Source organism: Phycodurus eques, chromosome 15 (assembly GCF_024500275.1).
Source record: "Phycodurus eques isolate BA_2022a chromosome 15, UOR_Pequ_1.1, whole genome shotgun sequence".
Taxonomy (NCBI): domain Eukaryota; kingdom Metazoa; phylum Chordata; class Actinopteri; order Syngnathiformes; family Syngnathidae; genus Phycodurus; species Phycodurus eques.
In genome coordinates this window covers 17678848-17692254 of record NC_084539.1, presented here as the reverse complement: position 1 = coordinate 17692254, position 13407 = coordinate 17678848, and the positions used below count along the sequence as shown (strand labels likewise).

The 13407-nt window shown below is 40.2% G+C and overlaps 2 protein-coding genes across 2 annotated transcripts; both read left to right on the top strand.

The window, feature by feature from the left end:
• Positions 1-663: 663 nt before the first annotated feature.
• On the top strand, positions 664-5954 carry psmd5 (proteasome 26S subunit, non-ATPase 5). Its single transcript, XM_061698443.1, has 10 exons — positions 664-887; positions 1705-1849; positions 2194-2307; positions 2381-2509; positions 3059-3168; positions 3292-3434; positions 3497-3688; positions 4642-4751; positions 4837-4977; positions 5608-5954. The coding sequence occupies exons 1-10, from the start codon at positions 715-717 to the stop codon at positions 5863-5865; spliced, it is 1515 nt and encodes a 504-aa protein (XP_061554427.1). The 5' UTR covers positions 664-714; the 3' UTR covers positions 5866-5954.
• A 99-nt stretch (positions 5955-6053) lies between these two features.
• Positions 6054-10142, top strand: timm10b (translocase of inner mitochondrial membrane 10 homolog B (yeast)). The gene is made up of 3 exons (XM_061698444.1): positions 6054-6482; positions 6857-6952; positions 9017-10142. Exons 1-3 carry the CDS (start codon positions 6456-6458, stop codon positions 9287-9289), a joined length of 396 nt encoding a protein of 131 aa, XP_061554428.1. The 5' UTR covers positions 6054-6455; the 3' UTR covers positions 9290-10142.
• Positions 10143-13407: the final 3265 nt, after the last annotated feature.

The following is a 13407-nucleotide window of genomic DNA, read 5'->3' as shown; positions in this document are numbered from 1 at the left end:
TCATCATCAGCCCACCCAAAGCACTCGACTTAGACTCGCCCGTGCTCTGGACTGTAAAAATAAATAAATAAATAAAGAATCACAGTACTAATACAACCAATATATTTTTTTTACTCAGTGTCCACGACCCACCAGTTGAGAATCACTGGTTTAAGGGTCCCCATCATTAGCCCTGAACAGTCACTCATTGGCATTCCCTAATTTCTTTTACAATAAGGTTGTCTATTCTTCAACCAAAAGGTTGTATATTTTCAACAGAATTTTTAGTATTAATTAAAAAAGGTTGATACTTTTTCAACAAATTTTTTTTTTTTAAATGTAAAAAGTCACAATAAAATAATATTTTTTTTCCCAAGAAAAAAGTCACAATAAAAGAAACAAAGGTTTTACTTGATGAAAAATGAAAATGAAAAAAATAAGAAGAGCAAGAATCAGTATATTTTTCACAAGATGAAAAAGTCAATTAAAAGAAGAAAATATTTTTTCCAACAAAGTCTTAATATCTTCAAAAAATGTAATTTTTGGACCACTTTAATTTTTCGGGAATTTCAGTTATTGAACTCGATTACCAAGATTTGTGCAGTACCAGCTCGAGTCAACAGATGGCGATCATAGCCAATTGGCGTGTGAATCGTCCACTGCCAAATGGTAAAGAAGAAGAGTCGGTCCGCTTTCGCGACTGTCAGTGTCCGCTTTCCATGTAAACAGAGGACAATGGCCGCCTCCATCGAGAGTTTGCTGGAAGAAATCTCCGACGTAGAAGACCCGATTGAAGAACTTCAATGCCTTAAAACTGCACTTTTATCCATACCGTTGAGCGCCTTGAGGGACTTTGTTAGCGGGCATCGCTTTGAAGTGATCTTCTCTTTGTTAAACTCAAATGAAAGGTTGGAAAACACTAGTATTTCTGTCCAGTCATTGTTTGGATCACGTATTATATATTGCTTTATTTTTTCTGACATGCAACGCACTTTAATTGGCCTTCTGATTCTCATTATGTATTGAAATAAGGACAAAGACATACGTACTACCTTTGAAATTTGCAGTCGTATTAGGTCGTGATAAGAAAAGATAATTATTAAGGTAACCGTTTCTGGAATCTCTGTAAATTAAATGCCATGCATTGAATTCATGTATGTGTTATATTACTCGTACGTACCTATAGGGGCATATTATTCAGAAAGAGTAGTTCAAACAAATGATTAATACCATGATTGATTTATTGTTATGATGCACATCTACCCAAATGTCCCAAATTATTGGAGTTTTTGTAAACGGGACTTATTGAGAATGATCAGATTTGAATAAAATTACAAAGAAATCTGGAATTTTAACATTTCTATTGGACAGTCACCCTTTTTATTGGTCCCCAGGGGGCAAATTTGAGGTCAGAGCAGTACAGGGGGAAGCAACACACAGCAGATGTTTAAAGAATAGAATAGCACAGAGCAGAATGCCTTTATTGTCATTGTGTGCTGCAGATACAATGAAATTTCCGTGCAACTCCAAATTTGTGTTTGAAGAATAAAAGATAGAATATATAATAAATCATTTATATGGAATAGTGATGGTTTGGTTGAAGAAGCGGTTTGTTCTGGTCTTGACCCTGCTGCCGTTGTTGTACTTGTATAGATGAATGTATTGTCATGGAAACGTTATCATGGACAACAGTATTGAGGCGACTGACAACTTCTGCATTGACAGGGAGCAGGTGGAGCTGTGTGTGGACATCCTCGAACGCATCTTGATGGCCTGCAGCCCACTGCAGGTGGTCCAGAACTACAGAGCGGCGCTGCAAGCGGGTCTGACGCACCCCAACGACACTGTCAAGATACTGGCTTTGACCCAGGTAACCACCTTAATACAGACGCTACATAACAATAATATTTACAGCACAAAAAGATGACAGTTTTTACTCCATTTGAGCTCAATTTGGCGTATCCAAAGGAATAATAATTTGACTCTTTCAACATTATCCCATGACTCTTCAAAGAACAACAGGTGGGTGTTGTTTTGATACACACGGACCGTTTCAAACTACCCCTGTGAATGCCACTTTGGTCCCTTTAGGGAAAGTCATCAAATTTAAATCTTGGGAGGAAAAAAAAGACATTTAGGGTGTTTTTATTCCTGCCACATTCCTGCCAACATCCCACAGGTAACTAACCTGTGCTCTTCGTATTTATTGTTCAGGTGGGTAGGATGGCAGAGCACCCGGATGCTGCGGTGGAAGTCCTCAACAGTCGCAACATTCTTGGATCTGTTATCCACTCCATTGCGGAGGAGAACATGATGGTGGCGAAACAGGTAAGCAAGCGCTTTGAGGTTTGCCGCCATTACAATGTGTTCATTCTTTATGACGTGAACAAATCTCCTGCAGGCCATCCAGTCCTTGTCCAAGCTAAGTGGCACCAAAACCGGCCTGGAAAAACTTTTCCGCAGTGACTTGCTGAACGATCTGAAGGACGTGATGACCACTGGCGACATCATCCGATACAGAGTCTATGAGGTATATATATATAAAAAAAAAAAGATTTGATCCCGAGCTGAATTTGCTTGATTTGATGTCAGATAGATGAGCATTGGTTTCATCGGCACTGTCTCCAAAACCTTTTCTGAGTGATTTAGACCTGCTACACACACAAGGATTTTTCAAATCTTTTAAAAAAAATTTGGTATGTCTGTCACACGTAAAGATAAAAAAAATCAGGCATGTAACAGTTTGGTCATATTGTGTGTGGTGTGCCCCGGGCCCCTTCCGCGAATAGCTAAAATCTGCGGATTATTGACGCCCATTATAATTGCAAAAGCTTATTTAAAATGGACAACATTTAATAACTATTAGATTGGGCTTTTATGCATTACTGACTGATATTCTGACGATTATAATGATAAAAAAACAACCAATAACATCACATTTCTTTGTAAGTGAGCAAACTTACAAATTCAGCAGGGGATCAAAAAAATTATTTCCCCTTGGTTGTGTACTGTACAGTGCGAGGATAATAATTGCCTGTATAAAAGTTTAGTCTGATTTAGAGTTTGTTTGTGTTTCCAGCTGGTTGTGGGGATTGCGTCGGAGTGCCCACTTTCCCTCGGTTACTGTGCCAACAGCGGGATATTGTCTCAGCTGCTCACAGAACTGACAGGAGACGATGTGTTAATCAGGTCATAACAACGCACATTTAAAAGTCAATTTTCTATGAAACGTCCCCTTTAAGATGATTTATTTGAACTGTATGTCCTCTGAGTTGTCCTGCAGATCAAAAAGTTGATGTTATTAATTTTTAGGGCCACGGCCATTGAGATGGTGACCACTGTTGCCCACAGTCAACATGGCCGAAAGTACTTGGGACGGGAGGGCGTCATGTACAAGATTTCCAACATGATCAAAGAAGCAGACACTGATCCCTTCTCCTCTTTGTATCTCCCAGGTAAGAAAATACTTCTTCATATTGGTTACGAAGTCCGTGTGATTGCTGGATACTCTCCATAGGGCTAGTGAAGTTTTTCGGCAACCTGGCCTTCATGGACGGTCCCCAGCTGGTGTGCGAAGACTACCCGGTCTTCCAGAACAAAGTGTTTGAGATGGCCATGGACACGGATCCCGCGATGGTCGGCGTGGCTCTGGATACGTTGGGACTGCTGGGCTCTACTGTGGAAGGGAAGCAAGTGCTGCAGAAAACAGGTGAGATTGCTTTGAGGCTGCATCTGCTCCGGGATAAAACAATTTTTATGGTGGATTATAAATCTAGCGAAAGGAATAAATGATACTTTGAAAGATCGATAATGTGTTGAGCCATAGCTAGTCAAATTCGAATATGCGTATATGTACAGATTTTCTGACATAGTACCAAGACTGACCTGTGAGGGGCAGCATGGTGCCACAGGGCATCTGGACTGCCGGAATATACAGAGCAGAAGAAAGAGGAGTAGAACAAGAAACATTAATAATAATCATCATAATAATAAAGAAATTAACTACACATTATGATAAGTAATCATTAATATTGAACGGGTTTAACATTTATGATTGTCAGGCCTGACCGTTTTTCAAGCAGATCAGGGAGGAAATACACCCCTTCATACACCCCACACCACTAGATAATTGCTCAGAATGGAGACATCTCATAATCGGGCTTTAGCTGACTTTAATCCCAATGGGGTATTGAGACTAACAATAGGCCCGATTATCAGGAAACATGTACCTGTACTCTGTTTTAATTTAACGTCAGTGCCGACAGTTTTCAAGGTAAACTCTGAGGTATATAACAATCGGGCCTTTGCTGAACTTGATCGTAGAGGAGGAAAAATGCTACATTCGACCTGATTGTCTGTGTGTGTGTGTACCCCGCTTGATAAACACGTTGTCATCATGGAGTCCATGGCCCAACCCTGTTCCGTTTGGACCACACACATATAACAATTTGTCATAGTAAAGGACAGATTTAACATTTATGATTGCGACGGTGTAAGTAACTCTTAACACACCCAGCACCACGGGATAATCGCGCAGGATAATCGTTTAGAGACATCCGATAGTCGGGCCTTTGCTGTTGTTTGACCAGAAGAGAGGGGGAAAAAATGTCTAGAATTTTTCATTATGGTGTAAATGAAACTTTATTTTCTGTGTGACGACAGGTGAGAAATTCAAGTCGGTGTTGTTAAGGATGAGCCAGCTCACGAGCTCCGGTGCCACCGAGCTCCGAGCGCGCTGCTTGGAGGCCATATCGCAACTCCTTACTTTACAGGTATGTTTGTGTCCTGTGAATTTTAGGTGGAAAGAAAACGGTTTTCGATGATCTGTTTTTTTTTTTTTTTTTTGTTGCCCTCAAGCCGGAGCAGCAGACCGAAGATCTGCTGGCGCTGACCGAGTCCTGGTTCCGCCTTTTCTCCAAGCATCCCATTGACATGATTCGTGACATCAGCACTCAGCCCTTCCCGGAACTGCACTGTGGCGCCTTACGGGTCTTCACTGTAAGCGCCCTAATAACGCCATCATTAATTACAATAAACAGTGACAAATGTAAATGAGTAATTGACGCCCACCCCTAAAAATGTTTATAGTTTCCTGTATTAATACAGCATTGCTCTGCTAAATTGCGGTTCATTGTCATTGTCATATTTTTGTGTGGATTTATTTGCTTGTCGCAGAAGCTCTTTCAGTTTCATTTTGACTTTCTCTGTCAAAGTTTACATGTTTTGACATCTCGGAAAGGCAACTCTGGTTTTCATTTTAAATGATAATAATGGAATAGAAGACATGGGATTTAACATTAAAGGGTGTTGTGCATAAATAATGTTGCGCATATATTTAAAGATTAATTCATCAGTTTATGTTTTTTTTTTTAAAAAACGTTTTTGTACTTGAAAACTCCTGTCTGTAGTAAAATGTAAACAATTACTAAAGGACATATGTTGGGAAATAGTCACGTTCTACTTTAATGGTGAATTTAAAAACAAAAAGATTTATCTTGGTCTCCTTTTTTAAAATCACAACAGCCTGGCATTTCAATAGAGGTGTATTGATTTTTGAATAGAAAACCACAAATAGGCAGGGGGTCACTGTATTCTTGCCACGTTTATTGACAGCTATTTGTGTCCCAGGCCGTCGCCGCTCAGGCGTGGGGTCAGAGGTTGATGGTGAGCACGCCCGGTTTCATGGAGTTCATCCTGGATCGTTCCACCGGTCAAAGGAAGGAGGCCAAAGACGCCAAGTTTGAGCTGGTGAGCTCACTCTTGAGTTCGTCGAGCGCAGCGGAGATACTGGGCAGCCAGAATTACATTGCCCTGAAGAGCTACCAAAGAGAAGGACCTTACTACGTGTCGGCAGTGGCCGCAGTCGGCATGGAAGGAGCCCAATGATGCGTACCAGCCACCAACCAGATGATGTTTACAAACATGTGCCATCTCATAATAAACCCGTTCTCTCGATATAAATGACTAACACTGCAGGACACGGTGTTATAAAAGCTTCACATTCACTTCTCATTAGTACTTATTGAAGTCATTCCTATTAACTGACAGAAAATGTAAAATAAATTATACCCTGACACGAGTTTTGCCAATCAACACACAATAGGGTGGACAAGTCTGTCATAACGTCCAAATCCTCCAAAATGAAAAAGGAACCGTTTAGAATACTGTAATTCTAAACCAAAGCAGTAATTCATACAGATCCACGGGTGGCGGTAATCCAATTCAGTATGAAAATCGCCGAAGAAGAAGAAGAAGAAAACGACGAAGAAGAAACGCGGAAGCTAACAAACAGCGACAAATGAAAGTCATTCAGTCCTTATTCTTGCGCTTGTGTCACCTTTCTCGCTTTGAATTGCTTTTAAATGACTCCCCGTTGTAGTTTGGCTTTTATATATAACAGGCAACAAATACATGCTGAGCTCGCCAAGATAATGAACACGTTTTAGTTGTCAAAATTACCGCCTGGGATAAGCACGATGGATCACGGGCAGCAACTGAGAAACGTAAGTCATGCATTCTTCTATTTAACATAACGGCACTTTAGGCACACACAATGAAAACACGAAGCAATTTATTTTTCACAGAAAAACAAAACAAACATAAATGTACATACATTCATGCTATAGTCCACAAATCACTGAAAAACTCACCTACTTGTATTTGCCTGACCAAATCAGTAACTCAATCATAATCAATTTATTTTTGTGCATTTTCTTCAATGTCAATTTGAAATCATATTTGCTGATTAATAATGCAAAATGGATTTTTGTCTGATTACTTTACTAATTGATGGGATCATTGGTAGGATAATTGATTCAAAAAATATTGAACAACCACAGCCATAATTTTCGGATAATAACTAATGTTTTTTTGGCAGTTGCGTGATTTCCTTCTGGTTTACAACCGCATGACGGAGATCTGCTTCCAACGATGCACCAGCAACTTCAACTACAGGAACCTCACCATGGACGAGGCAAGGACTATCGAGATCTACTCACAGGCATACAGTATAGTCTCTCTGCTACTGGAGCTTAGTGTTGTTGGGCACCTTCTCTGACCCTTCTTCTTGCTTCTTAATTAATCACACTTCATATCTTGCAGTTGACGTCAGTGCTGTGCAGCATGTTGTGGCTAGGGTTCTTAAATTCCAGGAATTTTCAATGTTGGAATCTTTCCATTGGAATTAATAGTAATGTATGGGAATAAACAGAAATAAAAGAAGAATTTACTAAATGGCTCTTAATAGGTAGCTTAAATATAGGTGAGGAAAACTCATTCTAGCTTAGTAGGCATCCTTATGTCTTGAGAGATAATGGTGAGCGCTGTGCTTTTATGACTAAAGTCCACAGCAACTATTCAGTTTTGGAGCTGAGCCTCCCATCGTTTACATAGTGTCTGCATACACTGCTATTTGACAGTACACAGCGTAAGAAAGCAGAGACAACAGCTTGAGTTGTCACAACTTTCAAACACTAGTTTATATTCTCGGTGATTGTTTTTGAATCATTAAAATTTGGCACGGTTGTTAACAACTAAACCCGTGAGCATACATTTTTTTAAGACTTCATGCCTCTGAAATCATGAAAAATATGGCTCGTCCTCGAGCTGCAAGACTGTAGTTGGTCCTCTGATGGCGCTGGAGATGAGCCCTTCAGCTGTCGATCAAATATACGTTCGCTAACTTTGCTGTAGTCAACTACTGACTGAATAATGTGTGCCGCTGAGGTTATGCTCAATAAACGGTTAACTTTCCCATGTTTGTATTAATTGGGGACTAACACACACAACAATTTACTGGAAACTTTGAGGAAATCTTCCACACTTTGTATCCCCTTGTTGTGACACAATGTGGCGCTACACTGAGAGCCCGGAAGTCTTAATTCGTATGCGTCTATACTAGACTTTACAGCTAGTTTATTGTTTTTTTCGGTATCGGCCGATAATTAGCATTTTATGCTGATCAGCTTTACTGTCGTAATTCGCATTGATCGGCTCCGCAAAAGACATTTACTCCGCCTCACCATCGTGCGCAGTATATTTGAACCCAAAAGCTTTATTTTTCGCCTTGTCGTGTGCGTAGTCCTGTAACTATCTGACGGCCAATCAAGTTATTTAAACAAAAACAAAAAAACATGTCGGTGTTGTGGAACAGACAACACGTAATGCCCGGATTTGACAAATTTGCTCTTTCAACATTGCACTATGTCAGATTACTGCAATAAAATCTTGTATTCCGATACCACCGGATCCCGTTTTTTTATGATCAGTGGGCTTTATCTTGTCAACTCAAACGTGACCAGATACACTCGTTACCTTGGCGACGACAACACGGGTGGATTGCGCCGACTATATAATGAGGACAAAATGGGGGAAGGAAAACGTGTATTGGTGGTCACCGGTGCTCAGGACAGAAGAGGACGTTCGTTTAAGCTTTGCTTGAGGTATGTTCACGTACTTGTAATACGATACGGCTCGCAAGGAGGCAACAAAACGTTATGTAGCCTAGCAAGCAGTTGGACGTAAATATGCCGCCGTTCTGGCGAATCATGCTCTAAAGTTTCGGTGTGGGTGAAGTAATTTAATTACAATAAATTAATTTAATTACAATAAGTTAGCACCCTTTATTTCTGTCATGTTGGTTTGACCTGACTGATTAGAATAAACGATCTGACTAGAGCAGTGATTTCCAACCTTTATGTAGCCAAGGAACATATTTTACAATTGAAAAATCTCACAGCACACCAACAAAAAAAAATGTCACAAAAAGTGGATACATTAATTACTGTATGTACTTTCCTGCCATCTAATAGAAGATTATTTATTTGTTCTGTCTGTCAATATGCCTCACTGGCATAAATAGAGGAACAAAGACATTATTTATTGTAAATGTAATTTTTTTTTAGCAATTAAGTACACAAGTATATACAGTAAAGGAACAGGTCATTTTTGCCAAACTATAAATTGACTGCCAACTGCCAGAGACGCATCCCTTGTGTATCAATGAACTCTGCCAATAAAGATGATTGTGATTGTGTAGGAGCGCTGCGTTGACAGCTGCGCGGGGAAGCTGATCCGCTCCAACCACCGCATGATGGGCACCTACGTGCATCTGATGCCCCGCATGATGCAGCGGCGGATGGACGAGATCGAGAGGAAGGCCGCAGAGAACGCCAAGGCGGCCGAAGCTGCCGCCGCGGGTTCCCTCGGACCAGAAACCTCTGCTACCGCGACGGCGACGCCTCTGGAGTTGCAGTCGCCATCGCCGCAGTCGGAGACCGGTGACGTCAATATTTCACAAACTGAGACATGAATGCTCCACTGACAGAAAACTGTGTGGAATGTAGAACTGTCTCATCTGGAAGTCGGGCCTTCTCGAACGGCTGAACTTTATTTGGGGTTAATCAGACCCACTTTAAACGGTGGCAGGTGTTTGCTGAGTCACATTTAACATGAGTTTGAATGTGATTGGTTCATTCTGAACACAGCCCCATTCTGAGTTATTAGAGGATGTGCACACTTGTGGAACCACATTATCGCTGTCGTTTATTTTTACTTCTGCTGTCTAAAAGATCTTTTTCACACTTGAGTAGTACAGGTTATAAGTCACATTAATGGTGGAAAAAGTTTTGAAATGATCTTGGCCTCATTTTTATAAAATAAAAATCTGACGTTTGATTAGGGGTGTGTAGACATTTTATACCCACCTTATACACAGTAAGTGCGAGTGGCTGTCCATTAGTGAACATGTAGCACAGCTTTCTTGTGCCCTTTCACTGCACAAGGTTTTTTTTTTTTTTTTTTCCTCGGATGAGTCATCCTGTCAGGTAGTTTTCAGGTTGGTTCTTTTTTCCCTTTCATTTTTTATAATAGCTGTACGTACACATGGCACTAATACAAGGGGGGGGGTCGTCAGGATATGAGTCTCCCGAAAACATGGAATTTACAAGACGAAAAATAATAAAAAATGCTGATAAATGGCACAATAACTTGTTTGTTACGCCTTTCGCATTAGACTTTCCTTGTGGTGTTAGAATTTGGTGTAAAATGTAATGTGGGGGTGTCTATTTTGTATTTTTATGGCTTAACCCTGCTGTTCTGTTGCAAAGTGAACCCTTATAACGTTTACTAATTCCCCCTAAATATACATTTTTTTTAATGTAAAAAAGGACCCATTTCTTTTCTTCCAATTATATACATATATATGTATGCATGTGTATATGTATATATTTGTATTTATATGCATTGTGTATATACATATGTATACTGTATGTTTCTATGGAATTGTTTATATATTTTTAAATGTATGTTTAATTTATAATTACTTTTTTTTTTTTTAATTGGAATTAACCTTGATTTCAAAATTTCCTTTCATTTACAATGGCTGGAGTACCGCCGATTCTGCAGCAGGTGGTGCCAAAAACTCCCGAACTGAGTTGACACTAGGTTGCAATCATTAACCGATTGCAAATGACGTCTGTCAGTTTGTCCGTCTTATTTCTTTTACATCTGCACCCTGATGCTCGCACCATGATTGCGTTTTATCTCCCGGCAAAACAAAAATTACCAAATTAGATTTTTTTTTTTTTTTTTTTTCTTCTTCCTTGTTGTAGCCTACTTTTGTTTTCAAAAGAGCCCCATGTAAGAAGAAGAAGAAGAAGAAAAAGTGCACCTCCGCGGGTCTCTGGATGCAAGTGACCGGGGAAGAGGACTCGGTTAGGGGGGACTCAACGCCGCCGAAGCTTGGGAGCTCTCCAGGCGACAATATGTGCAGCAAGTGCTACGAGAACCAAACGTTTATCCACGACGATGGCACCGCGAACGGCACGAACGCACGGTAAATGATCACGCAAAAAATGCATAAAAAAATAAATCAATATTTAAAAAAAAAAGTGTATTGTAAGTTGTTAGCAAGGTGAGCAATTTGACTTAAAAGTTTGGTAGAATAAACTTCATGTGCACCCTGTTTTGTTTGAATGTTGCATTGGATCCACATGGGAAATATCTGTATAAAATGTTAAAATCTAATTAATTCGATGGGCTAAATAGAGACTATGGACAAACTGAGATGATGTAGGATAACATTTGAGAAATGTTGCACAACTGTAATGTTTCTTTCTGCTATTGATACTTTGGGTTTGGGATATTCACTTGAGACACTTTGGCTATGTTGAATGAATTCTTGCTCGAGGAATTTTTCATTTATTTTTATCTAGAACTTAAAATGTCACACTAACAAAAATGACGTTTTTGTCCCATCGAATTGAAAAACCATTGAAAATGTACATTGTTTTTTAATTCCATGTTTATCTAATTAATAATAATAATAACCGTATACAGCGCCTTTCATGAAACCCAAGGATGCGCTTACATAAACAATACAATCATAACAAGTAGCTGACAAGGACACAACCAATAAACAGACAACAACAGAATCAACCAAAACTAAAATCCCAACTTAATGTAATTAATGAAATCCTTTATGTTAACATTTCAATTTGGACCACAAGCTTTCCATTTCAAATTGTTATGTATATCCTCTACCTTTTCATCTCGTTTCCTTAACTTAATCAAAAATGTCAAAGCTATTCAAAAACCTGCAATACTTTTTTTCAAATGTCATTTTCTACTAAATTGGTGCAAAAAACATAAAAAGACGCCGTTGTTCCTTAGGAAAAAAAAAAAAAGAAAATCCCATTGATAATGTCATTAAAAAAAATCCCATATTTGTTTGAACATAATCAATGCAATCCTTTATTGTGCCATTTCAATTTTGACTATGGTCTTTCCATTTTCATGTATGTGTGCTACTTTTTCTGATTAAAAGAATTCAGCAATGAAACGGCCCACTACCATTTTTTTTTTTTTTTTTTTTTTTTGCAGTGAGAGGCTTGAAGTTTTCCATTCGACAGATTATCAACTTCAATTTTCTGTATGTTGTTGACCAAAAGAGGTCTTACTCTGCTCTTTTCTTATGTTGATGTTACTACGGGGCCACATTTAAGCACAGGTTAATGAAAGTGGTTAATTAGCGGTAGCAGTAGTGCAGTCTGTTCGGATTCCCGAAGATTGCGGATTGGAGAATGGATGCAAAATGCTTTTGACAGACATGGGGACTCGAGTCACATGACTTGACTCCAGTCAGACTTAAGTCGTCAATTTCAGGACTCGCTTGGCTAAGCAAGACTATGGACTTCGACTTAACTTTGACTTGGTATTCGAGACCGGACTGACTTGACTCAGACTCGAACTACGTGACTTAACTCGTCTTGCCTGTTTACTTTGGAACATCTGCAATTTCAAGGTAGTTAACATTTATATTCATCTTGAAAGAGAAGTAATTTTTTCGTGTGTAGTGTGCGCAAACCTGGCAACCCACTATGCTATGATACGAAGTGCAGATGCTCCCTCATGTCGCACCCCAGGCTCATGGTAGGCCCCCTGACCATTCCCGTCTTTTCTCTGCAGCTGTTGCAAGGGAACGTTCCAAACCGTGGGCGGCACCAGTGGAGTGATCTTGGACATCTCCAGGCTGAATGCGGAGCAGCCGCAGAGCGAGGTGCCCCCGCTGCCGCCTCGCTTCCGCTTCCGGGACCTTCTGATCGGGGACCAGAGCTTTCAGAACGACAGGTAAGTTGTACAATAGGGTGGACGGAGCCCTAACTTCCAGTACTTCCAGGCTTTGAGATTGAGTGTCCCGAATTTAGGTTGAGCCTTTGAAAAACGCTCCACAGTTTTGTAATATCAATTGTGATATCACATGATTGGCTGACGAGGAAATAGAGGATTAGGAAGGAAGCTAATTGGCTAATATAGGAGAAGGGTAAGTGCAGAGCTCATTGGCTGGTAAGGAGGAAGAAGGTTGGGTAAGTCATTTATTGGCTGGCAAGGAAGGAGATGGGTAGGCAAGGAGCCAAATGGCTGACAAATGACCAGAATGTTTGGTAGGAAGCTGATTGGCTGCCGACGAAGGAGAGGGGTATATCAAGAGCTGATTGGCTGACGGAAGGGTAGTCAAGGAGCTGTTAAATTAAATCCATTAATTGGCCCAAGCAGGGTTCCTATAAATGGATGTCTCCCATTTAGGCAGCATTAATGGCAAGCAGTCCTCCCACGACTAATATAATGGGGGAGTGTGGACGCGGGGTTGCGAGTGGACTCTGCCGGGGTGTTGACAAGTGCTGAGTCACTCCATCACATGCAAAGTGAGACAAAAACAGCGAGGGGGGGGGAAAAAAAAGCTCTTCTTCTACGTTTCTTCGGAGGCCTCTTGTCTGCATTTTACTCCATCACACCAAAATCCTCAAATTCGGTGCCTCGTGTACGGAAGCCAAATAGTAGTATGCCAGCCGTTTGAGCATTTATTCAACGATAACCATCTTAAGGTCCACGTACTAGTACGCTCTTTGTCCTCTCTAATACGACAATTCA

What these genes read in the sequence shown, in the direction of transcription:
- psmd5 (XM_061698443.1), top strand. Translation starts at nt 715, where the DNA reads ATGGCCGCCTCCATCGAGAGTTTGCTGGAAGAAATCTCCGACGTAGAA. An exon ending in GGAGACGATGTGTTAATCAG is followed by an intron (nt 3,169 to 3,291) that starts GTCATAACAACG and finishes ATTAATTTTTAG; the next exon opens with GGCCACGGCCATTGAGATGG. An exon ending in CTCCTCTTTGTATCTCCCAG is followed by an intron (nt 3,435 to 3,496) that starts GTAAGAAAATAC and finishes TACTCTCCATAG; the next exon opens with GGCTAGTGAAGTTTTTCGGC.
- timm10b (XM_061698444.1), top strand. Translation starts at nt 6,456, where the DNA reads ATGGATCACGGGCAGCAACTGAGAAAC. An exon ending in ACGGGCAGCAACTGAGAAAC is followed by an intron (nt 6,483 to 6,856) that starts GTAAGTCATGCA and finishes TTTTTTTGGCAG; the next exon opens with TTGCGTGATTTCCTTCTGGT. An exon ending in GGAACCTCACCATGGACGAG is followed by an intron (nt 6,953 to 9,016) that starts GCAAGGACTATC and finishes GTGATTGTGTAG; the next exon opens with GAGCGCTGCGTTGACAGCTG.